At 44.3% G+C, this 26,483-nt stretch overlaps 1 protein-coding gene and 1 long non-coding RNA gene across 3 annotated transcripts; one reads left to right on the top strand and one right to left on the bottom strand.

The window, feature by feature from the left end:
• Positions 1-3,542: 3,542 nt before the first annotated feature.
• LOC311435128 lies at positions 3,543-6,883 on the top strand. Its single transcript, XR_014691951.1, has 2 exons — positions 3,543-3,820; positions 6,292-6,883. It is a non-coding gene; the product is annotated as an uncharacterized lncRNA (long non-coding RNA).
• An 876-nt stretch (positions 6,884-7,759) lies between these two features.
• On the bottom strand, positions 7,760-25,985 carry XK (X-linked Kx blood group antigen, Kell and VPS13A binding protein). 2 transcript variants are annotated; one of them, XM_084515765.1, is made up of 4 exons: positions 25,629-25,985; positions 17,082-17,344; positions 9,245-10,086; positions 7,760-9,154 (listed from the first exon to the last, which is right to left on the bottom strand). In XM_084515765.1, the coding sequence occupies exons 1-3, from the start codon at positions 25,871-25,873 to the stop codon at positions 9,260-9,262; spliced, it is 1,335 nt and encodes a 444-aa protein (XP_084371891.1). In that variant the 5' UTR covers positions 25,874-25,985; the 3' UTR covers positions 7,760-9,154; positions 9,245-9,259. The 2 variants fall into 2 exon arrangements, with proteins under 2 accessions (XP_084371891.1, XP_084371890.1); XM_084515764.1 differs by having other exon boundaries at positions 7,760-10,086.
• Between the last annotated feature and the right edge of the window lie 498 nt (positions 25,986-26,483).

Raw genomic sequence — 26,483 nt, 5'->3', positions numbered from 1 at the left:
AGGATACCATGACCTCCCATGCATAAAGCCAGAGGCCAAAATAACCCAGCTTTGTGTGGGACTGAGGAGGAGGGACCCCAGCTTGCAGCCTTCAGGCAGGCTCCCAGGCTTTATGATCTACCCGTCCAGCTGTGGGACTGGAACATGGCCAAAACATGTTTGCTGCTCCCTGTGCAGCTACTTCTCTTCACATTTTCTCCCATGCTCCCACCACCCACTGCCTAGGAGAGGTTCAGCCACCCAGGGCCGGCCGGCCGAGGGCCTGCAGGCAGCGGGGAGGCGGCAGGCACCAGGAGCCCTTGGCTGGGTACCGGGACCCGGGCCCCTTCCCTTCTGGGCCTTGCCACCACAGGCCCCTGCCCTTTGCTGTAACACCTGCTTCAATCCATGCTTGCTTTCCAAAAATCCCTCTCCAACTCCTAGATGTCAGCCCTGGGATGTCATCTCCCATTTTTAACTAGCGGCTCACAGATTGGGAAGGAACCTCCAGAGATCAATTGGCCCAGCTCTGTGCTTCCAGGCAGAACCGTGCTGCTCATGGCATGCCTGCCTTGCCACCTTTAGGTGCAGAAATAACTGAGGTGCTAAGCCTGTGCTGGGCAGAGGAGTTAAAAATGTCTGAGGGGAGAGGACTGCTCCAATTGTGTCAGTGGAGCGGGCCAGCACACCACTTTGTTTGCTGGATCTGTGTGTACGGCCTTTTTCATGGTCCCTGGACTGATCCCTACATTGAATCTCCCATAGGGTTAGGGATGTTAGGGTTAGGGTTAGGGATAGCTCTGAGGAGAGATCTAATCTCTGCTGGGGCACATTTTCATTCATAAAGCTAACATGCAGTCTTTATTCAAGACACTGGGGAGTCCATGAAATTTTATTTTTTTAATCCTTTTATCCTGTAAAAGTTATATTAGAAAATGAGTCCACTAACAGTAAATGTAAGTTTACATTTTGTGTTAAATGTGAACTTACCAGTCAGGGATCTGCACTTCCACTGGGAAATACTCTGGGAGATGAGAAATCAGAAACAAGCATGAAAGTTACAGGTGTGAAATTTAGGTAAAATACCAGCACACAGTGTCATTTCACTGCCCACTATGGCCTACAATCTCCAGGCAGCAGCTTTTTTTTCTCCTAAAACCAAAAATGTCACTTTCTCAGTGTTTCCCTTAGGATTCCATCTCTGGCTCATGTGGGCTGACCTTTGCAGCTGTAGATCTGATCCTAGAGGGATCTGAAGGACAGGTGAGTGGCTGGGCATTAATCATGGGAGCTGGCCTTTCTAGCCTTTCGCCAGAGGAAGAGGCTATACTGAAACTATTAACGCAACTACTAATAAAAAGGGGAGTAAAGATAAAGCTATTATTGATTTTTTTTGCAAAAACAAGGGCTCCCCTCAACAGCTTCCACAGTATTTGATGTAAAAACTTGGGACCAAGCGGGGGAAAAAATATGGGAAGCAGCGTCTAGGGGGGATACTAATGCTGCTGAGGTGATGACTACGTGGTGGCTGGTGACTGAGACTTTTAGATCGTGGAGGCAGAAAAGAAAGTACAGAACGCTGCTGCCCAGGCAATAACAGCAGCCGAACCGAGATCAGAGCCTGCAAGGTCCCCAGAGCAGTGCAAGTTGATAGACCTGGGGGATGACAAGGAAAAGGGCAGCGGACCTCCACTGCTGAGCCCATCCCTGCTGACCCCTTCGGCTCCCGCCCTGCCTACCCCCGATAACTCCTTCCAATGGGACCTAATTAAAGAATTAAGAAAGGCTGTGACCACACGTGGATTACATGCACCATTCACTCAGTCATTGTTAGAATATGTTATGACTGGTCAGTTGTTGGTGCCTTAAGATAGCCGCACTGATTTTAACGCCAAAACAAAAATTGCTCTGGGAGCAAAAATGGGAAGAGGGGTGATAATTAGCTGCCCTAGGTAACATGGAGTGGCAGCCTGGCGACCCCCTCCGGGGGCCGGGATCTCACAGCTGATGGGGACGGAGCCGTTCCTTGATCCGAGATTGCAGGCTCGGCTCAACGATGCCATCCTGCGGCAGTCCGCGTCTCTGGCCCTCCAGGCGATGCTGAAGTTGCCTGAAGTTGGAAAAGCCGAGCCATCATTTACCAGCATTAAGCAACACGTTACGGTGCCTGAGGTGCTGGAACAAGCACGGTTATCCCATGCCTTTTTCCATCAATCCGCCAAAGTCTTGACAAAACAATTCACTGTATTGATCACTGACGCCAAATTGATTGTCCAAACATGCCCTGACTGTCAACAACATGTTTCGACCCCGTCTTTAATGGTAAACCATAGAAGGCTACGGTCCTTACAGTTATGGCAGACCAGCGTAACGCATATTCCAGAATTTGGTTGCTTGAAATATGTTCACATATCGGTAGATACTTTCTGTCATGCTGTTTGGACAACAGTTGCAGCGTGTGAAACTAATTGCCATGTCCAGGCTCACTGCTGTGTTGCTTTCGCAGGGCGAGGCATCCCAAAGGAAATAAAAACTGACAGTGGCCCCGCGTATGGTAGTCTTCATCTTCTTTCCCTCTGTATCTCTCCATCCCCACAACTTCTAATTCTCTTTCACTCCAGGAGCGAGAGGTAGCAGGTACATGGATCACTGAGCGTGACACACAGCCTTATCACATCTAAAAAGAGTGCTGATTGCTTGGCTGGTGTGGGCTTGCTAAGTGGTCAGCCAGAAGGTCAGGTAGGTAACTTAACGCTGAAACCTTGCTTATCAGTAGGTTCATTCTGTCAATCTGCATCTTCTCCTGGTAACTGATAGTCTTCACAAATGTATATAAGTCTTTTATTTTTCCCCTCAGATTTCTACCTTCAGAAAAATTTAAAGTTGCCAAATGAATTTGGTATGTACTGGGGAGAATGGGGCTGACAAAGAGGCAGGATGGTCACCCAGACTCTTCTCTTTAACTAAAACCAGTATCTGTAGGAAAAGATTAATTACTTTTCATGCTTTAGGGTGGGAAGATGGTGGTGTCCATCACCACCAGTACCTTTAAAATTCTGTTCATCATTTAGGTGGCATGCAGACATTTCAAACTGATATATATATGTATAAAATAGGTATCATATGACTCCACCATAGTTCTCAGTGAGGATTTTGCTGGCTATTCCCAAGATCAGAGATGAGCATGTGGTAAACCCAGATGAGCATGAAAGGAGTGTGCAGGAAAATGTCACAAGGTCCTTTATAAGGTAATGACGATTTCTTTCTGCTTCCCAATGTAAAACAATTAAATACAAAACGAAATCTTAACAATAACCTAAATTGTTTTTTATGTCACTTCTTTTAAACCACTAACAAATTCAGCTGAGATCCCCACCAGCTAAGTAGCATTAAAAGCACCACTGGATTTAGGTGAAGAACTCTCAGATCAATCACAGATTATTCTTCTGTCCAATTTACTTGAAAACATTTCTTCTGCTGTGTGGTACCAGATGACAGTGTGCTATATAACCTTTAACTTGGATTTCTGAGTGCAGTATACTAAGAACCGACACCAAAACAATGCAAGTTAGTGTTTCAACATTTTAATTCATGTTGTTTTACAAGTATAAAAGACGTACCAGATCTTGCATACTCATATACATGAACAATCCTTATTGAGCAATCCTTTGTGTAACTCAGGACTACTCAAGTGAGTTAAGTTTTTAACATTAGCCCTATACCCTGAACATATACACCTCTAACATTGAAAAACCACAGTAAACTTGCAGCAAGACACCACTCTTTCATATACATACACCCTTCCTGGATAATACTACCCTTCTCTCTGTGCAGCCACTAGGTGTTGTCGTGGTTCCGCTCGAGTGGGCAGCCGAGCTCCACCACAGCCGCTCTCTCACTCCCCCTCCTCAAAGAGGAATGGGGAGAAAATATGTGAAAAGGGCTCAAGGATTGAGATAAGGACGAGAAAATCACGCAATAATTATTGTAACGGGCAAAACAGACTCGGCATAAGGAGATAGTAAGATTTATTGCCTACAACTAACAAGCGAGAGAAGTGAGAAAACAAAGGAAAAAAAAAAAACCAAAAGCACCTTCCCCCCCCATCCACCCTCTTCCACCTCCTCCCCCCGAGCGGCGCAGGGGAACGGGGGAATGGGGGTTATTGTCAGTCTACAGCACTTCTTCTCTGCCGCTCCTTCTCGGTCACTCTCGTCCCCTGTGCTGTGGGGTCCCACCCACGGGATGCAGTCCTTGATGAACTGATCCGGCGTGGGCTTCCCACAGGCAGCAGCTCTTCCAGAACTGCTCCAGATATGGGTCCGTACCACGGGGTCCATCCCTCAGGAGAAAACTGCTCCAACCTGGCTCCCCTACGGGCAGCAGCTCCTGCCAGATCACCTGCTCCTGCGTGGGCTCCTCTCCACGGGCTACAGGTCCGGCCCGGAATCTGCTCCGGCAGGGGTCTTCCACAGGCGGCAGCCTCCATCAGTGCAGGGCCACCTGCTCCACCGTGGTCTCCTCCACGGGCTGCAGCGTGGAACCCTGCTCCACCGTGGTACTCCATGGGCTGCAGGGGGACATCCTGCTTCACCATGGTCCTCACCACAGGCCGCAGGGGACTTCTGCTCCGGCGCCTGGAGCACCTCTCCCCCTCCTTCCACACTGACCTTGGTGCAAGGCTGTTCTCCCACTCCCTTGACTCTCCCGGCTGCTGTGTGGCGCAGCGTTTTTTCCCTGTCTTAAATATGCTCTCACAGAGGCGCAAAACAACATCGCTTATTGGCTCGGATCTGGAAAACAATGGGGCCCTTCCCAAACATGGGGCAGCTTCTAGATCTTTCTCACAGAAACCACCCCTATGGCTCCCTGCTACCAAAACCTTGCCACGTAAACCCACTACATTCCACCCCTCGCCTCTGTTAAAAGCATATTTAAGACTACTCACAACATACTCTCACTTTACAATTATCACAACAACCTTCACAAAATTCACTTAAATCAAAACGAAAAAGAATTCACCACACCAAAATAAACATAACATCATCACAGCACCGACAATGTGGACATTTTACACACACACCACCCCTCGTCCCTTCACCACACTAACATCTCACAGTTACTGCTTTCTTAAATTCTTCACAACTTGTACATTCCTAACAATCATCCTGCACATATTTTTGCCCGTTACTTCTACTAACTATCATCCTTATCTCAATTCCTCGAGCCCCACGTTGGGCGCCAAAAAAGACTGTCGTGGTTCCGCTCGAGTGGGCAGCCGAGCTCCACCACAGCCGCTCTCTCACTCCCCCTCCTCAAAGAGGAATGGGGAGAAAATATGTGAAAAGGGCTCAAGGATTGAGATAAGGACGAGAAAATCACGCAATAATTATTGTAACGGGCAAAACAGACTCGGCATAAGGAGATAGTAAGATTTATTGCCTACAACTAACAAGCGAGAGAAGTGAGAAAACAAAGGAAAAAAAAAAAACCAAAAGCACCTTCCCCCCCCATCCACCCTCTTCCACCTCCTCCCCCCGAGCGGCGCAGGGGAACGGGGGAATGGGGGTTATTGTCAGTCTACAGCACTTCTTCTCTGCCGCTCCTTCTCGGTCACTCTCGTCCCCTGTGCTGTGGGGTCCCACCCACGGGATGCAGTCCTTGATGAACTGATCCGGCGTGGGCTTCCCACAGGCAGCAGCTCTTCCAGAACTGCTCCAGATATGGGTCCGTACCACGGGGTCCATCCCTCAGGAGAAAACTGCTCCAACCTGGCTCCCCTACGGGCAGCAGCTCCTGCCAGATCACCTGCTCCTGCGTGGGCTCCTCTCCACGGGCTACAGGTCCGGCCCGGAATCTGCTCCGGCAGGGGTCTTCCACAGGCGGCAGCCTCCATCAGTGCAGGGCCACCTGCTCCACCGTGGTCTCCTCCACGGGCTGCAGCGTGGAACCCTGCTCCACCGTGGTACTCCATGGGCTGCAGGGGGACATCCTGCTTCACCATGGTCCTCACCACAGGCCGCAGGGGACTTCTGCTCCGGCGCCTGGAGCACCTCTCCCCCTCCTTCCACACTGACCTTGGTGCAAGGCTGTTCTCCCACTCCCTTGACTCTCCCGGCTGCTGTGTGGCGCAGCGTTTTTTCCCTGTCTTAAATATGCTCTCACAGAGGCGCAAAACAACATCGCTTATTGGCTCGGATCTGGAAAACAATGGGGCCCTTCCCAAACATGGGGCAGCTTCTAGATCTTTCTCACAGAAACCACCCCTATGGCTCCCTGCTACCAAAACCTTGCCACGTAAACCCACTACAGGTGTATTGATGATAATACTATCTAGACTGTCACTATCCTGGGAAAATCTGCATCTCCTGGCATTATAGCACACTTCAGAAACATAAACTTGTCCTCTAAAACACTGGTCTTGATGCAACAGAACATGTCTGTCTCTGACTCCCTCTCATTCCTTCTTTCTACCAACAATGACAGCACCGCAGGATCAAAACATACACAGAGCAGTGATATGGCTAGTCAGTCAATCTGCATGTGATGCTGCGGTGACACGAGGCACAGAAAAAGCAATGGCACTCACAGTTAATGAGGCACAGCAAAAAGGACAGCAAAAGCAATAGCACTCATGTTTATGCTGTGTTTAAGCTGTATTTGGCTAGTATATGGCTAGTCTGTACCTAAGGCAAAACCATATGACAGTGATATAAGCCATACAATCTTATTTTCAAAACAGTGATTTAAATATTCAGGCTCCTATGCATGCACGTGAGAAGACTAGTATAAAAATAGGAAGTAATATGGTACATTCTCTAAAAATATGCATATACATTAGTCTTCATCATTAGCATGTAAAGTTGAATGATACTCACTGCATATATATACTGGACTCCTGACTGTCGTTTACAGCTCCCTCCTGTTGACTTCCCTGTAGCATAAGCATTTAAATAGCTGAGGTTTGTGAAGTTTTCACTGTTTTCAAGTGGCAAAATCACAATCAGACCATCACTTCCAGTGTCCAAAGTCTGATTTAAAGACTTGAGAGCTCTATTCTTAGCTGTGAAGTACTTCTACACATGAAGTCACTTTGTTCTCAAAGACTAAAATTTCTCACCTGGGTGCATATGTAGTTAGGCAATGACTTTAATTCCCTGATCATCAATGACTGTCCGACTATGAAGTTAGATATTCAGTTCTAAGAATACCTGAAAAATTGTCCCCATGTGCTGAACTATGAAGGTTTGGAATCAAGGGGTCACATTCTCACTTGCTTCTTTAACTCACCATTAAAAAAACAAAACAAAACAAAACAGAAATACTCTTCTATATCTAGAAAAGTGCAAGCAAATATATACTGTACCTTTACGTACAGAAGTACAGAGAAATACTGTATTGTCTTCAAGGAATCACTTCACTATTCTAATGCTACTCAGAGAGAGAAGTTAGAGATGTTGGTTTTGGGTGTCTTCCCCAAATATATCAAGTACATTCCCATAGTAAGCTCATGTCAAAAACTCCTATTACCACCCACCAATAATTTAATGAGATCTACATACACATACCACACACATACACACGTCGAGCAAAATGAAAAACATAACTCCATTATAAAACTGAAGTAGGAAGACATTCATTCACAGTGCAGTAAAGGAAAAAATAAAAAATAAAAACAGCTTAGCTCTGTGCAGTGCTGCATGTGATATCTCATTACAAATGACCTCAGACCCCAACTTGAGACATTTCTAATAAAACAGTGTTGATATCATCCCTACTGAAGAACTTCTCATCTTCCATAAAGTAGGATGGAAGTTAAGCTGAGGACACCAGAAGGTACTTTGAATCATGAATTGTTGTTTTTTTTTTTCCACTAGCAGCCACAATACGTCATGCACAGAAGAAACCCAAGGTGCTAAGCCATCAAAGTGCAAAAAGCTTTCACTTATTTTTTTAAAATGCAGTTGTTTTTGTGTATTTTACTAAATTGTACTTCTTACCTGTCCACCTGCTAAAGTTTTCCCAGTGATTTGCAAAATACAGAAACACTTTATTTGTGGTGGTGATATAGTGCATTGAAGAAAAAGTCAACAACTTCAATTTTCTTTCAGATTTCAAGCCTGTGGTAATTCTGAGGTATAAGAAGCCTGAGGTTTTTGCAGTACTGATATCAACCTAGGCATAATACATCACAGCCTCAAAAAGGACTCAGTCTTTTCTGTCTCCATTTAACAAGTTACTGAGTTGCCTGCTTGGTGTACTATCAAACTGCTGACAAACACAGTAGCACTTGTCCCTACTAATTCTAGCCATCTAAAATGGAGACATGGTCAAGACTAGTGGTCAAGACATCTGGTTAACACTGAGAAATAGGTCTCCAGAAATGATCCGTGTCACCCAAGACAACATTTATGATGCGCTGAATCACTCACTGGAGATGCTCCCTGTAGAGCACGTACCTGACTAGTTCATACAATCCACCCAGCTTCTAGATATTTCAAGTCATGTAAAGCGAACCCCACCCTAACACAAATAATAAAGTATTATTTAAATGATTATATCAGAACAGTGAGCTATTCAGAACATTACAATTAATGTGTTAAATTTAATTCCCTTACTAACAAGCAGCAAATATGAAGAGTAAAACAGTGCGTAAGCCAATAACCCCTCTGTCCATTTTCAGTAACAGTCACATTTCAGTATTAGTGCTGTCTAATTAGCTGTTTCTTGGCAACCTAGGCTCCTGTGCAATGTAGAAGTCAAATTCTTATGCCACAGAGAGAAGAATTATTTTATGACATTGATTAGAGTGTAAAAAAAGTCTGCCATCTGAGGAAAGCAGACCACAGCTACAGTCAATATATAGTCAAAGACTATACTCTGTTTCCATGCTAGGGCGGCATGCCTTAATGACATCCTATCTGAAATAAAATGCATTTCCTTCCATTCTCAGATTTCCTGAGTAAGATGAGAATCAGGCTAGTTTTTGAAGGATGTCTTCTATAACGATTTCAAATTGAGCACATGATAATAAAACCATGTCAAAAAGAATCTGAAACAGAAGTCTGCAAACAGTGACTGCTTTCTACATTCTACATAATCACGCACAGGTACACATACCCATAAACAATGTTTTCCATAAAGGTAGGCTTGTCAGTCTGCATGCGGTGTTCACCTGCAAGAAAGAAAACCCACCCACAAGACACAATATCCAAGATGCCCAACATTCCCAGCAGGTGACCTGCAACCTTCCCAAGGCACATACTTGTTTCCAGTTACACTAGGCATTGGAAGAAACACTTTGATGACGATTCCCATTTTGAGAATCTGTTGTCTTGTTACTGCTCTGTGATCCATCAGCATTTTCAGATGATTTCAACTCTGCCTTGTCTGTTACTCTGGTGGACTTGGGAGGCTTGCAGACAAAGCAGAGGAACTTGAAACAGGAGAGCAAACCTTCAGTAATGCTGGATGAAAAGAGTTTTTTGCACGGGTGACAGAACTGGTAGAACACCAACATGAAGAGGATTGCCATGCAGTAACCTATCAGGAGCTGCAAGACCAACAACGGGGCACAGACGTACAAGTAGATATCAGTTTTATAGATGTACCACATCAGCAGTAGGAATGCATTCTCAATGAATCGCAGCATATAATACACAGTCAGACGATACCAGTTTTGGGACTTGTTAATTAAGTCAGGATCATTGAGCTTCACCTGCACTGCCGACCAGCAGAACATGTTAATGCCTGCGTACAAGAAGGTGAGAAGGCACAAGACAATGGTGGTGCCGACCCTGCTCAATGCCTTCTCTATGTTCTCAGGAAATGGGGATTTGCTTTGCCAGAAGAGAATCCACGGGTAAAAGAAAAAAACAAAGAAATTCACTAGCACAACGGGGAGAGTCCAGATCTGAAGGACTGAGCTGAAAAGGACCAGCACTGTAACCCGTGTAGCAATTTCAAAGCTTCTCCACATGAATATGCAGAGGTAGGCAGCTGGTTTCACACTGATATCATAATCATCATACTTAATCTTAATAGCCAGGATGTTGCAGCGTAAGGCGCCATATACAATTGACAGGAGAGAAAGGACCATAAAAACACCTACAAAGAGAAAAGACAAATCAGAACCGTCATCTTCACAGAAGACATTGCATCAGAGTAATACAAAGCTGCAACTAGTTGTTTTCACAGCACTTCTAGGGATTCCCAGCAGAGTATAAAACCAAAAAATCCATTCTTTGTATCCACTTCTGGGTTCTTACTCTAACCCTGTGTCTGTTTTTGTTCCCATTTGTTACATTTCCAAGTAGACAGAAAGAGAAAAGGCAGTGAAAAAAAATCACAGGTGTCTCCCCACCACCTGCCCAGGACTGTTTGTGCATGTATTGTCCTTGGTGATTACACAGCTCAGTTGTAAGAGTATGCAAGTTGCTCTCAAGCAGTACTCTCACAGTCCTCCCTAAGGCCCTGGGGTCCTACTCACCCTCTGTACAGACGAATGACTGAGCCACAGAACCGAAAACTTTGGAGTTAGTTGGGCACACAGACACCACAGTGCTTTTGATGTTTTATGTTGAAGCAAATTGTCTAAGCTCACAGAAGGGTTATGGCATAGAGCTCAAAACTGAAAGTCAAAGCAGTTTAAACCCAAAAGCATCTGTACCTTTTTTTTTTTTTTTTTTTTTGGCCTTTGTAGACAAATACTTGCTCACGTATCTATATTGTGATTTCCTATACATGTATTTTCCTTATGCAGCTATCTATATCATGCATTTAAAAATATTTATTTTAAAAATGTCTTAACATTTAGATCAACTCTCAGTATCTCCCATCTACCCAGTATCCCTCACATGAAGGTTTCCCTCTATTAATGTTCTGTAGGAAGTAGAGGCAGGGACTGGCTTTTATCTGGCTTCTACTCCAGAAGCAGAAGGGCCAAGCTTTCTGGCTCTGCAGGAAGGACTTCTAACTTGTCACATGAAGGCTCACCCTGCTGTTTTGAGAGTCCTCAGGCACATTTAACAGCTGATTCTTGCCAACGAGAATGAAGAGAAGCAGAGGACAGAATTCTGAACTGCCCCATAACAATCAAGATGCAGCAATGCACAACCTCTGGGCTACAGCACTCCGTTAACTGCCAGGTAGGAGATGTGCAAAATACAGTACTGAATTAACAAGTGCACTGAGATTGGGAACAAAGTAGGAGAAAGTTATGACCTAAGAAGGTATGGATGCATAAGAGCCCTGGACATCACAGAATAAACACAAAAGCATCCTAGTGTTCAAGAGTGCACTCTTTTGTGCATAGCTTCTACACAATTTTTACCAACATGCTGAACAGCTGATACAGGGAACTAATTTCAGGCAACCCCATGCAATACTTTTACTTTCAATCTGCATTGTTTCCATGCAAGGATCATTTCCAATTTAAGTCAGTTAAGTACAGTTAAAAAAATGTTTATTTATTTATTTATTTATTTATTTATTTATTTATTTATTTATTTTCAATTGTGTGAATTAAACTAACCAAGCTAACTGGTCATGCTACAGAGCATTATATTACACCAGATAGAATCAGATAAACAGAGTTGGCAATTCTTGATTACGTCAATTACTTTTGTAATGCTTAGCTGCTAGTTATTGTTGCAGCCTTCAATTAGTTCATGTCATTATCCAATACATGAACTGGATTGCCTACTTTGCTATAGCTATTTAACCACGACTATCATGTTTTTCTAATGAAAGTTGCTAATTTCTGAGCATGACTTTGAAAGAAACAAGTGTATTTTAGGATCTCTAATAAATTTCTCACAAGTTATTCTCTATCCTTTTAGCTAAACTCTCTCCCTCAACTGCTTCTGAATTACTTTGGAAAAGAAATAATTCTTTATATCTAAATTTTGAATAGCTCAGTAAACTGGAATACTGAATTTTGAATACTCAGTAAATTGGAAAAAAAATGCCATTTTAATGGCACATTAATTTTGTATGTGCCAGTTTCATGTTGCATATATCCTTTGAAAATAGTTATTTTCTTGTTTCACATTTAAATTTTTATTGTGCATTTTTAAATATCTTTCCTACATCCCTACACTTGATCTGAGTTTTTTTAAACATTAGAAAGCATTGTCTAAATAAGGAAGAGCAAGTGAATAGAGTCAATAATACCAATGTGGTTCTTTCCAAAGTCACTCCTGTGGTTCCTTTCAAAACCTTTTCCTGTACTTTTGTGTTGAGTCTAGAACTGTGAGAGAACAGATAACTTCAATGAGCTAATTAAGCAAAATGATGCTCTCAGAATTTAAAAAATAAAAGCACACAGAGCAAGTAAACCACATACACAAACAAATCCACTGGAGAAAGAGTGCTTCTATCCTGGAACTCAAGCTTATCTTCTGCTTCTGATTCCATTTTAGGGATTGTCAGTTAATCTCAACCTTGCCTTAATAACTCAAACCTTCAAAAGTAGCACTGCTCCACTGATAGGAACTACATTCATGCTGACTCTGGTTTAGTACTGTAATCCAGTTCAGCCGCTTTTCCAAAAGCTCAGTACTGCCACCAGACTACCAGTTCAAACATCACTTCTAAGTCTGTGATAAAGATGGTTTTAATCAACCATATGCAGAAATGTGGAAAGCTGATGTTATTGTTGCTTTCCCTTATGAACTGTCACCTCGTTGCCTGCTCACGATAAAGAAAAGTATCTTCCTTTGGAGAGTTTAAAATCCTTTAGCAGTTCTTATGAAGGTGGTGGCATTTCTGTTCTTCCTTCCTACTCATAGAAAACTATACTTTTCTCACAGATCAGAGTTGCACAGTCCCAGAATCATTCAGGTAGGCACTGTTTTACTTTTTGGTTTTGTCACTGCTACAGCTTTTAATGGAAAAAATGCATCTTTTTCAGCAGAATGATTTTATATTTAAATGGCAGGAAATCCCCTTTTTGGGATTATTTCATGTCTGTAAACGACTTTACTGCTGCTAATAGAAATTAGAAAAAAAAAAAAAAAAACACCTTTAAACTTACAAAGGAAACAGATCTTTCACATTTGATACTGCATGCTGAAAACTGGCCTTTTTTCAAGGATAGTAGGCCAAGTCATGCAATCATTCCACCTCCAGCCAGCTATTTTTGTCATTTAAAATAACTCAGGTCTTTTCAGCACCTCCTGGCTTTGAGCTTCACCAGGTGGTATTACCTAAGCAAAGCAGTCCTGTTGGCTGCCCAGCACTGTGTAAGCAGTCACTAGCCTGATGTCAGCCATTCCTTAAATGCAATATTTCAGTTGGCTCTAACACAATGCATGATAGTGACAGATGCGGTAGCATTTAGTACAAACTGAAGCCAAAATGCAAAAGAGAGATTGTATTGGATTTACATGGCAAGGTTTTGGTATCAGGCAGCTGCAGGGGTGGCCTCTGTGAGAAGAGCCCAACAGCTGCCCCATGTCAGAAAAGGGCCAGCTCCAGCTGCCTCCAAAGGGACTCACCACTGGAGTCACAGAGCCAGGCCAACAGATGATGTTGTCTGTGCCTCTGTGAGAACAGATTTAAGAAAGGAAAAACAAACAAACAAACAAACAAGCAAAAAAACCTGCTGCACCACAGCAACTGGGAGACAGGAGTGAGACCCAGCCCTGCAGCCCCCCAGGTGAATGCAGCAGGAGAGCAGGAGGTGCTCCAGGCAGACAGCAGCAGTTCCCCTGTGGCCTGTGCAGGGAGAGGCCCCTGGTGGAGCAGGCTGTCCCCCTGCAGCCCATGGGTCCCACATGGAGCAGATCTCCATGCTGCAGCCCGTGGAGGACCCCCGTGGAGCAGGTGGATGTGGCCTGGAGGAGGCTGCAGCCCATGGAGAACCCCCACAGGAGCAGGCCCCGGGCCAGTGCTGCAGCCCGTGGAGGGCTTTATTCTGCTTTTGCAACTTTTTACTCCTCCACATCTTATGCTCTTGGCAGACAGTGAAATGATAATTTTAGATAATGACAGACACTGGCAAGAATCTGATCATCCAGAATAAAACATACAGGGAAATTCATTAATGCCATGAACTACACAAGAAAGACACAACATGGCACAGCTCTGGTTAACAAAGGATTAGTCAAGGTTGCACATTCCTTTCAAAACTGGAAGGAGCTTTCAGAACTTTCAATACTGGAAGTAGTAATGAGTTTCAAACAGATCTAAAAGGGACAAACCATATTACAGAATCATAGAATCTCTTAAGTTGGAAAAAACCTCCAAGATCATCAAGTCCAACCTAGCACTGCCAAGTCTCCTGAGTTGTCAGGAGTGGGAGGTGACACGATGGTAAACAGTTTTAGATTCATGGATGTTAGTGTCCTTATTACCACTGATCAAGCAGAATCTACACAGAATAACAGACAAGGTAATGCAGGGATCCAGAAAAATATAGACTGATGAGAAGACAAAAAAATATCGAAATCAGAAGACAAGAAGAAAAGTATAACAGTTATAACATGGACAGATGTAAAGGAGTATGTCAAAAAAACAGGGAAGTTGAAGACATCTGAAGTGTGGAAGAAGAGCTGGACTGGCTGCTGATTACTTTGATAATGCCACGAGATCCAAAAGGCTGAAGTCATGTCTCTGTACATAAGAATCCCCATGTACACATTACAAACAACAAGCTGATACTGTGGTATGTATCATTCCTGCTTGCTGTGTAGGCTGAATGACACTGCTGGACGAAAGATATTACTGCTGAAATAAGCTGGCTGAAGAGCATAGAAAGTCTCAAAACTTCAGAAGGTAAGATACAAACAGAAGTGGTTATGACTTAAGATACAAACAGATGTGGTTATGACTTAATTTTTCATTGAATCATAAAATGGTTTGGGTTGGAAGGAACCTTAAAGATCATCTAATTCCAGCCCCCCTGCCATGGACAGGGATGCCACGCACTAGATCAAGTTTCCCAGGGTCCCATGGTCTTGAACACCTCCAGGGATGGGGCATCCACAGCTTCTCTGGGCAACCTGTTCCAGTTCCTCACCACTCTCTTAGTGAAGAATTTACTCCTAATCTCCAATCTAAATATCTCCTCTTTTAGTTTAAAACCATTACCCCTTGTCCTATGATTATCTACCAAATAAAAAACTGCTATCTTTTTTATAAGCCCCTTTTACGTATTGAAAGGATGCAGTGAGGTCCTTTTCTTTTTCAGGCTGAATGTTGCTGACTCTCTCAGCCTTTCTTCACAGGAGAGGTGCTCCAGCCCCCTGATCACCTTCATGGCCCTCCTCTGGACCCGCTCTAACAGCCCCACATTCTTCTGGTGCTGGGGGCCCCAGACCTGGATGCAGCACTCCAAGTGGAGCCTCACAAGGACAGAGCAGAGGGGCACAATCAACTTCCTCGTCCTGCTGGCCACTCGTCTGTTGATGCAGCCCAGGACGCAGTTGGCCTTCTGGGCTGCAAGAATGCACTACTGGCTCATTTTGAGCTTTTTGTCCACCAGAACTCTCAAGTTCTTCCCAAGACTTCATCAGAACTCATTTTTCTGGTGAATGAGTTCTTATGGACACTGCCATTGTTCTAGATCATGGATTGAGAAAATATATATATATTTTTTTCTTTTTGATTTTTGTATTTTACAATAACACAGGACCTGCTATACAGGTAGCTCCTGGGAGACACGAGGTAAATACTGCATTTGCTGGTGGTGTATTGCCCTCTCTTTCTATTCATACATATTCACTGAACTCCCTGGTGAGCCACCTTAGCTCTGGTTGTTTAACTTCACCTTCACTTCATCCACTCATCAGTCTGTGAGAAAGAATTTACCTTGGCAGTGACAAATAAAAGTCACAAGTAATAAGGAGTTACAAATCATTATTAAATATGCATTTTTCTAATGATCTGGACTCAGGGCTTCTCCTTGGCAATCGCGACCAATAAGGTCAACACTAGTAATAGAAGAAATACAATAAAAAGGTGACCTTTCTTAAACAAATGTCATCTCCAGCAAAGTGCTTGGAAACTGTGCTAATTACACTGCTCAGCAAAGAATTCAACTGCTTCGTCCTTATCCCAAATCACAGATTTTGTGGTTATTTGAAGAACCTACTTTATCTGTGAAGTACTCAGAAACTCAGGAGCAATGTCTTTCAAGTATCAACTGCTATAACATTAAACAAGTACTTTTGTATGAAGACCTTCACCTGTTGTAATATTTCTTTATGCTGACTAACCCTTCAGCATGCTTTTTTTTTCCATTCCCTGAGTTGTGAGGAAAACCCTGACATTACTATAAAGGCTTCTTCAAAACAAACAAGGCCTTCAGAAGACCTGTGGCCTCTCAAGGTGTCGTAGCTACAAGAGCCATTTTGTATTTCAGGGGAAATCCTGAAAGTTCTCACAGGTGTAAAAGGCCTTTCTAACATCAAAAAGCCAGTTGTCCTACCACCACATGGTGCAGGTTCTTCTATTAGCAACCAGCCACCAAATCAAGATTGTATTTTCACAGAGCTGGATCATATCATGGAGCAAGATGTGAAGAGTCCCATGGTAAGAGAGATGTGTCCTGGTAAGTCCATGTAGTGCAGCATTGCGTGGTGAAGACTTAACAGCTTGGGTCCAGAGATGAGATGGTAACATTTGCATACTAAGTTATGCCTTTTGATTCCAAATTCAGATGCTGGCACAAGTAAAAACAGTTTGTGGCCTCAGTCACACTGCATTCCTGAAAGTACACCTTTCATAATGTATTGTGACAAAATATGCTCTGCATTGTACCCCAAGGAATTTTCTAGAAAGTTTGCTCAGAAGCCAATAGGAGTTGTGTGGTTTTTTTCTCTTCATGAAGACAGCTCAGTCCCTCCAGCTGCCTCCCTCTCATGCCATAAGGGCCACTTATCAAATTAATGCTTCTACAGCAACCAAAGTACGCTAAAGCAAACGTTAGTCTAAAACATGATGACATAAACTTTGTCAGCAACACCACTGTCAAAAGCTACCAGATGAAACCATTTGCAATGTGTACAGCTCTTGTCAGAGGCTGCTACTCCTGACTGCTGACCCTCCTCCTCTCCCTCCCACCAAATTACGGAAGCAATGACAACAGCTCTACCTACTTCTGGCAGCCGTTATCTCCTGCTGCAGGACACAGATGTAGAGCTGGAGCGTGAGCTGGGGAGCTGAGCCGAGGAATGCCTGGATCACAGAGGCCCTGCTGAATGCAGACCTGTGCGTACACAGCTTGCCTTCAGCCTGGCCCACTTCCTTCTCAACTTCTTCTGAGTACCCATCCTTGGGCATCTGCCTCTTCTTCGTGATGCTGACATACGGCTCTTCGACTCTGCCGGCATGGAAGTAAATGTAAAAGACTTCCACACACCTACAAGCAAATCAGTAAATAGAATAACAGGAACAAATGAAACCACAGCATAGGGATTCCCCTTGCTTAGCATTTTAAGCCATTTTGTACAAAGTCACTAAGTCTTTTGTTTACAGAGCAAACCTTGCACATATTCTCCTCTTGGTACATTTGCAATAGGACAGATTTTGCCATGCAAAACATGACCTGTATGTGATGTTAGGGCAAGAATCTGGGAGCACCATTGGGGCTGCTTGTAGGAATACTTGGACATAGTTGGAGGTTTAGCTTTTTCTACAAGCTGCCCATATTCTCTGCTGTCCTGTTAAAGTTCTTAAACTACTCATCCACCACAAGTTTCCCAGCCCGGGACCCAAGCTGAAAGTGTTTCTTTAGATTTTTTCGCCTTCTGGTGTTATCCATACACCTGTTAAACAATTGGACACAACAATAAATCCACTTCTCCTACCTTTGTCTTAAGCAAAACATCTCAAGACATTGGAGAGAAGCTCAGAGTACAAGTGGGTGCATGCACCTCAAACACAGCTGGACTCAAACCCTTGCTTGCTCAAATCCTTGCCCAAACCCTTGCAAACCTTTGGTCCAAAAATACAAGTAATAAGCAATAGCAGCAACAATGAGAACAAGCAGTTTAGCAGCTCACAACTCATGATATTAGCTTGTTTTAAAAAGATACAGAAACAGCACCTTTACTCCTTACATTTGCTTAGCTTTACTGAAACACTTAAGAAATACGAAACAGTCTTGCAAAACTATTCTAAATTAGAAGGTGCAGTATTTCCAGTTCCTGCAGTTATTCTTCATTTTAAAACATTGCTGATCCAAACTTTCTTGTTTATGTAGCTCTAACTTGCCACACATTAACTTCCAAGGAAAAAAAAGTTGTGCCAGTACATACATTTTTATTCAGAAATTACATATTGTTTTAACATGTTTTATTACAAGTAACCTCTACCCATGCACAGAGAATAACCTACACACTAGAGCGGGAATGGAAAAAGGATGAAGGGGTTGGCATCAGCAAGTGCTACAGCAATGAGGATAATACGGCTCCCTGAGTACTGAAGAAGATAATACAGCCTCAGGCAGACTTCTGAAAGGAAAGTTTCTAAAACTTCCTTCCAACAATCAATTTTGGACTAGCAAAATTTTTACAGACACTATTTTAAGAGAGTTCTGTGGTATGAAAGTGTCAAGGGTGGGCTTTGGTGTCAAGCAGGAACTGAAACACTTAAAGGAACAGTCAGCATTGTCTGAGAAGTAATAACGAGCAACTATCTGCTGAGGTATAGGCGAAGTTGCAAGATGAGGGGGAAGAGAGAGGAAAGAAATGCTCTATTTCTGTCACATTGCATAGGGTCCTGAAGATACAGAGCTTGCTGTGGAGAAGTCTATATATAGTAGAAACATAAAGGACAAACAGTATTGGCTACTGAAAACAAAAAATCCTCTGAAACCTAAACCCAATGTGGACAAAAACTATTTTGTCTTTTACGCCTAACGCTGCCACTTCAAAAACAAAACCACCTGATGCGTGAGCTGCACAATTAATGACAGATGGCTTCCACTGAAGCTCTCTCCCAGCTGAGAGATGATTTCAAGGGGAGTGGAAACCCCAATTGCATGGGCACCCTGTGACACCATGTCTAGTCACAGCTCTTCTCATGGTTGGACACGTATGTCATCATCCTCTTTTGTAGGCATCATCCTCTGATGAGGACTCAGATGTCTTCTTTCTCTCCACAGTGCCCTACTGAGGTTCATCTCTACCCGGTTGCTTCCATAGATAACTGCTGCTGGAATGCAGTAATCCGAGTCTTTTCTAGGCCAAATTTGGCCAATGTGCTTTTGCAATATGCAAATAAGGCTTGTCTTCGATTTAAAAGTATCTCACAATTACAAAGCATAGACCTATGCTTGCCTGAAACCATTAGCTTCCATTACATTTTCAGCTTCCCCCACTCCTCCTCACTGCCCCCTAAGAACTGACAATTCAGTCTTTTGGAGGAAAGCCTTTAAAGGCCTTTTAGAGGAAAGTCCATAGACTGATCTAAAAAGCAGCACTGATAAAAGTTAATTTCCCCCCCTAACTGGACCACTAGCAAGTTTCATCTGGTATAGATGGAGAGCAGTTTCAGTATACTGTAGTACTATCCTTGACTCAATAGGCTTCATCTACCACGCTCACTAAAAATATCTGAAAGGCCTGGTGCGCTGGAGGCTCCATTCACAGTGGTGACTTTCTATTTTCCCTTTGTTAAACTTTTCAGTCCCTGCCAGCTTTGTTCCATGTGAAAGAATCCATACAGCCAAAAATAAAGTGTGGAAAATTAATAAAGCACAATAGCTTATGAAGCCAATAGAGATTTTGAAAACAACAAATTGATTTTATTCCAAAAGAGAGGTCCCAGAACATTTATGTCTTGCTTAGTATTCACCACCCCCTATTCATCCTGAGCTGAGGGCAAGTCTGAAGCTATTACGGAAAATGAGATCTCAGCATCAGCCTCTGAACTCTTGCAGTGCATGATTAAAAGCAGATATAGCTGAGGGACCCATCCAACAAATTTGACGTAATCCCATAAAAGAGGTGATAAGATTCACAGTATTTGCTACAGTCAGAAGGCCTACTACCAAGAAAAAGATGGGTTTTGGAGCAAGCACTTGATTTGTATTTATTAGGTAGGTATTAAGTAACGGTATATTGGCTCCACTTTTATGATGGGAAACGTTTCCAATACAGTGTGAAATGAATGTTCTGATCAGCACACCTTACAGCCAGAGGAGACTTTAACCAGTACAACAGAGCAATACAAATGATATGTGCAAGCACTCAGCCTTCATCAGTAGTGATGCCCATCTTCTCTCAAGTCCTAACCACCCCATACAAGAGTGTCTCTGGAGATGATGCCTTCTGGGGCCCACAACAAATATATTCAAGACTGCACCTGGTGCCACAGCCCATGCAGCAGCTTCAAGCTCTTCTACAGAATGGGGAATTCTGGAGAAGACCCCACTGATCACCGTTCATCCCTGCTCTGGAGGAACAGGAGTGGGACGTCCCAAGTTCTGCAGAAACCATTTCCTGCAGTTCAGGGACGTTTAGGGCCCTTCAGCAGATCCTCATACGGAGTCAAGCAGAAGGCCTTCAGCTTGGGAGTTACACAGGATGCAAAGCAATGCCAGCTGTAGTACAGGCTAAGGAGGAACTAAAATTAATTCAAAGGAAAAAAAATCAAATCTACTCTACACACTGGAAGTTAAGAGGTGGGAAAGAGATGTGCTGCTTTCTCCTCTGCTGCCGAATCTTGGCAGAGGGATGAGCTGTACTTTTTCAAGGGTCCTGATGGTGCTTGCAAAGAGTGATTCAGCAGCAACATATATGTCTTCCACACTGTCTGTAGGAGGAATAATCCTATGCCTGTTAAGAGCAAGCACCTCATTCCCTCTTTTAATCATGGATGCGTGGGATTTAAATACAGGCAAAATAATGGTGCTATGGAGAAGGAGCAGGCAATGAAGACATGGAGCTTCCCACATCCAACAAGTGCTCCAAGAGCAAACATCCATTTGAGAAGCCTACCCAGATAAGTTCATTGCAAATGTACAAATGGATTTCTCTGATGCCTCCATTTTTTAAAATCCTTTCCTTTAGTGCAGCATGCAAAAAGACTGATCACTCCTGCAGAACTACTTACCTGTGTCAGACAAAGACTTGTTCTCACTCATTTTTCTACCTTCCAACTGCACTGACTTTCTGTTCATCGCATCTTGGACACCTAACACATCTGCTCAAGAAAAAAGGAAAAACAAAAACAAAAACAAACCTGAAGAGGGTCTAAGGCATATTCATCCCATCTGGAAAAGAGGGAGATGCACCAACAGTTGTAAAGCTTAGAGCTAGCTGAATCTCCTAAAGTCACGTCTGCCAATGGTAGTCCTACAACAAAAAGAGTTTTTTAGACCTGTGCTATTCTGAACTATAAAGCAGGTTGCTAGGAAAGAGAGACCACCCACAGGAGACAATGCTTCTCCACAACAAGGCTTACTAAGCTAAAATGGTGAAAATAATGCGTATTATATTTCAAACTGTAGAATTAGGTGCCCAAAATATTAATAACTGATCATTTCAGCCTACCAGTGTCTTCTATTATTTTCTACAGCTCACAGATATCCAACATCAGCCATAACAACTGCTCCTCTGGCAGTTTGACTCAAACTTCCCACTACCTCTCCTTTGCTGCTGTCTGCATGGTACATACACGCACATCATTTTGTTTCTCCTTACGAAAGAAAGCCTGGTCCCATTTAAAATCTATACTGTATATCCTTGTCCCAATAAAATCTGGGGAAAACAGTCATTGCTATTCTATATATGGGTCTATTTTATTTGCTTTCAATTTTTTTATTATTTTCACAAGAGAAATTAATCTGGCAAACAGAGCCAACTTCATGACCACAAGTCCTGTCTGTTCAAGTCTGGTGGAAATCTATGTTCCTTACTTCACCCCCCTCACCTACTAATAGCTTGCAGAATAGAAAAGGGTAAATAAGTTAACAGGGGCTTCTGTAGTACCCTTCACAAAGCGTTATTTGCATTCCGAACAAATCCTTAGGTGCAGAGCAATACAATAGCAAAAACACATCCAGTGTTTTATTGGAATTGTTGAAGTATCTGAAATCTTGAGACTATCTTGGTGTTACAGGTGTTGTCCAAATGGACAGAGAACAAAGAGACAACCCTTGGTCCAGGAGAAGCCAGTAATAAGCCAAAAACATCATTGTAGTCTTTTCCAAATAAAATAAAAATGTCTTAAATCTCTCATTGAACTTGGCTATCATTTTAAGTCCTCTTTTGTGTTGTAATTTATTTTGCATGGTAAAATAATCTCATCTGAGAAAAAAAAAAAAGAAAGAAAGAAAAGATAGAAAAGAAGAGAAATATCCAAACATTTTCTAAGTATCCAGATGCATTACTGCATTCATGAGAAGTGGCACCAACCTGAAATGCTGCAGGACTCCCCCCAGTGCCCAGAAAACTGCAGTCAACTTGTTCAGCCAACTACTGCAAGCTGTTTCTGTCAGCCTATGCCCTGGAGATCTGCGTCAGGCCATCAGAGGGGATTAGGAATTTTACTCCACAAACTGCTCTGACTTTATAGAGACACTGTTCTTAGGGGGAGAAGGAATTAAGAAGGGCAGGCAAACAGTACTCTGCAGGTACAGCACGTGACCTCCGCAGGAAGAGGGGAGCATCCTAATTTTAGTGCTTCCAGCGGCAGGCCAGTGAGTGCCTCGAGAACAGGTGGAGTGTGGGTGTCTGGGGAAAGCAGTAGCATGTAAGAAGGTTTCATAAGAGAATATGTTTTTTTTTTTTTCTCCTGTAACACACAGGATTCAAAATAGGCCAGACCATTTGGCTTGCTAAGCTAAATACACTCCCTCCCCTACCAAGATATTTCCATGCTGTTCTCCAAAATTCAGTCTTAATTTTTAGGGGAAAGAAAAGGGGGGAAAAATTTCTTCATGATCATAAAGGTAGACATCTCCCATATGTACAAGTGCTGTCAACCAGTGTACTGATGTTTGAGTATTCGAGTCTGACCAGAGAAACACTAAATAACCTGTATCGTGCCACAAACCCAAGAGAGATGGTTAAAAAGCTAATGCTGGCTTTCTTAAGGCCAGCCAAAGCAGACCGGCCTCTATTGAATTATACCAAGCTATTAAGGCTCCAGGCTATTTAGCATTTCCTTCTGATGTTGCAAGTGGACAAAGTCTGTGACAACTCTACTGCCTGTGTCCTGTTTGAACTAATTTGACTCAAAAAACATGCTGGGCTGTGGAAGTGTGGAAGTTTGGGCCCACTAACGAGGGCCCAAGCACAGGAGATGGCATGAGGCTTTGTGCTGTGGATACAAATTCTTGGGGTCCAACAGAGCTCACTGTGCACATCAGCTGGCTCTGTTGTGTGTCCTGGTGTGTATTTTGGATAGAAGTGATAAAAGGCTATCATTCAGAACAGATCATCCAATTTTTACCCCTTTTCTTCAGTCCCTAGGAACTAGTGGAACTAGGAACTACTATAAGTAGTTTTGAATAAAAAAAAAATATTTAAGTGAAAAAAACAACCAACAACATAGGACAGAGACAGGGATAAACAAACCAGCAGCCCTTTTTAAAACAAGGAAGCAGATGACTAACAGCATCAGGGCGCTCTCATTCAGAGCATCAAGGTTTGCCTAAATGGATGGGACCAAATGGCCTCAGGGACATTGTTTCTCTTCATCTCTCAGCGGTAAAAGCCACAGTGAAGTGATAATACAGCAACATGTTTTGCCTTCTAGCTATCCCCCTCCACTTGTGTACATTCCAGTCCACACAAGACAGAAAGCCTACTGTGCAAATCGGGGAATGGTGACATATTTCACGTGCTGAAAACACTTCAGCATTCCCAGCTTTGATCTACACTTGCTGGGAATTGACATGTTTCCTCTCTGGCCACACAACAGTGTTTAGTGGCAGCAGAAAGGAAGGCAAGGCAGAGTAAAACAAAATCCCTCACTGTCCATCTCAGACCAATCACTTCACCTTCCCACCCTCCTGTAATGTATCCTACGAGTAGATACATTTCTCTGAATCCAAAGAGGTCATTTTCTCTGAAACTTCCTCTTAATTTGTAGAATCCCTGCAGCCTTTTGCTGGAAGCAAGTTTTTCAGGTGGCATGTGTACCACCCTCTTTTAATTAATAGTTATAATTTTGGTTATCCCGGGTCTAGAGAGAGGCTGATATGCATCTCCTCATGCTGCCTACACGATGCCATGGGAACTGTGGCACAGGCACACCACAACACCTCCAGACTCTCTGGAAATGCTGAGGTAGCAGATATTGGAGGAGGTGCACACACACTCACTGCAGCCTTCATGGACACGAGAGGGCTCCCAGATGCCCACTGGTTTCACAGCAACGACTGTGCCTGGGAGTTCACTGACAGCAGACAACATTTCCTATGTGACATGTGGCCTGTGTTGTAAGCAGATAAGCTTACTGTTGAGGTGGAAAGGAAAAGTGAAATCGCACTTGGTTAAGGTTGAAGCAGAAGTCTATGTCTCTTCCAGAAAATTAGAAAGAAAAATTACTAATTTGTTGTTGCTGTTTATGTCCTTTTTTACTTCTTCACATCTTGCAGCTTGACATGACAGTCATTTCGGGTTTGTCCTCAAGCAACTGTTTTAGAAGGGCAAAAATCCTGAACAGCCTCTTTATTTTGAGAGTTCTCTTTGGGTCCACTCCTGTTTTCCAAAAAAAAAAAAAAAAAAAAAAAGTGTGCAAGTATTTTGTTCTTCACTTTTAGAAAGCCAGAGCTCTTCAAGAACCTGTTATGCTGTAACACAGTAATTGTTATGCCATAACAGGGTAATCTCTTTAAAGTATTAACAAAAACAAACCAGCCAGGGTTACACAGGAATTCAATGTTGTTGTTTTTGTGAAGTGTAAGATGTTCTGAAACACCCAAGCTGTTCACCCTCGTCAGTTGGAGCTTAACAAACCTTCAATTTCTACACTGTCTGGGAGTTTCAGAAAGCTGGGGACACTTCTCCTAACCTCCGCTCCACAGATACCACATTTATTCCTCTTGCCTTTTAAAGATTTGACCATAATGAAAATAAATTCCTAAATAAACTGGAAACGAAAGCCCCCAGCCAATGTTTTGTCGTGGGTTTTCACCAACTCTCTAACTTTTCACCTGCCTTTTTAATTTTTTTTCTTCCCTAAGGATGTTTTCCATCAGTTGGACTCAGGCTGTACAATTCTGCGAGGCTGATTTGGGGCAGCTCAGTGCCCGAAAGAAGCGACGGGTTAGGGCGTCACCGGCATTTCCAACAGGCTGGGACCCTTTGCTGTCCTTTTAAAGGGGAGACCGAGCAAGCCTTCCCTCTTCTCGTGGAAGTAACCTTGGGGTGTGCGGCCAGGGGATGAGGCGGCAGCGAACAAACACAGCCATCGCACGGCTTATCTCACACCCACCCGGGCAGAAGCTACGCGCAGAAAGCACCGAGAAAAAAAAAAAAAAAAAAAAAAAAAAAAAAGCCAGAAGGAAGGAAAGAAGCACCAAAACACGCACCGTAGGGGCTGTGCAGGACCACAGCACCCCTGCCCCCAGCCCCCGGGCAGGGTCTGCGCCTCACCCCCCCCGGCAGCTCGCAGGCACCGCCGCCCTCCGCCCCCCCCGGGGCTCCCCTCCGCCCCCCGAGCAGGAGCCGGGGGGGTCCCTCACCGACCTGACGAGGGGCCCGAGCTGCAGGAGGTGCAGCAGCAGCACCAGCGGGCGGTCGCGGCTCACGTCGCGGTGGATGAAGACCAGGCTGAGCTGCACCAGCGCGCAGGGCAGCAGGGCGAAGAGCAGCGTCAGCCACTGCCACATGCGGTCCCCCGCCGCCCGGTACGCGCCGCTCAGGCACAGCGCGGCCGCCGTCTCGGCCACGAAGAGGACGACGGAGACCAGGACGGAGCCGGGGAATTTCATCGCCGCTGCCGCAGCCCCGGCCCGACAGACAGACCGACACACGGACAGACAGACCGACACACGGACCGAGCGCCGCGCAGCGCGGCCGCCGCCCGCCAGAGGGGGCCGCAGGGCCCGCGGCCGCCGCCCGGCGCCGCCGCTCCCCCCTCAGCCTCGCCTCGCACGCCCCCGTGGCCACAAAACCCAAAGGGTGGACCGCGAGAGCCGCTGTAGGGCGGTGTGCGCATCCCACAGCCTCTCCCCTTTCTCCTCAGGGGGCAGGAGACGCGTCCTGCCCGTCCCTCTCCCCTGCGGAGCTCGGGATGTGGCTCAGGGCACGCTGCGGGTGGCAAAAGGTGTAGCCCAAGGGGCAAGGCTGGCCTTTGCAGGCTCTCCATAACACCCCTGGAGAGATGAAACACCCTGATTATAAACACCTGGCAAGATGCAAAGCTCCTGGGGCATCAGCTCGGGCCTGCACACAGTGCCAAGGAGGGGTCTTCAGTCGCTGCCTCTCGGCGCAGACCCTCGGTCCATGCCCACCCGGCTCTCCCCTCCGAGCTCGTCTTTCTCCTGGCTGGTGCCCAGGTAGCTGCAGACCTGCCCGAGCAGATCAGCTAGGAACCAGAGA

Source organism: Aythya ferina, assembly GCF_964211825.1.
Source record: "Aythya ferina genome assembly, chromosome: 1".
Taxonomy (NCBI): domain Eukaryota; kingdom Metazoa; phylum Chordata; class Aves; order Anseriformes; family Anatidae; genus Aythya; species Aythya ferina.
Note: the sequence above shows the minus strand (reverse complement) of the source record. Positions and strands in the feature narration are given on the sequence as shown.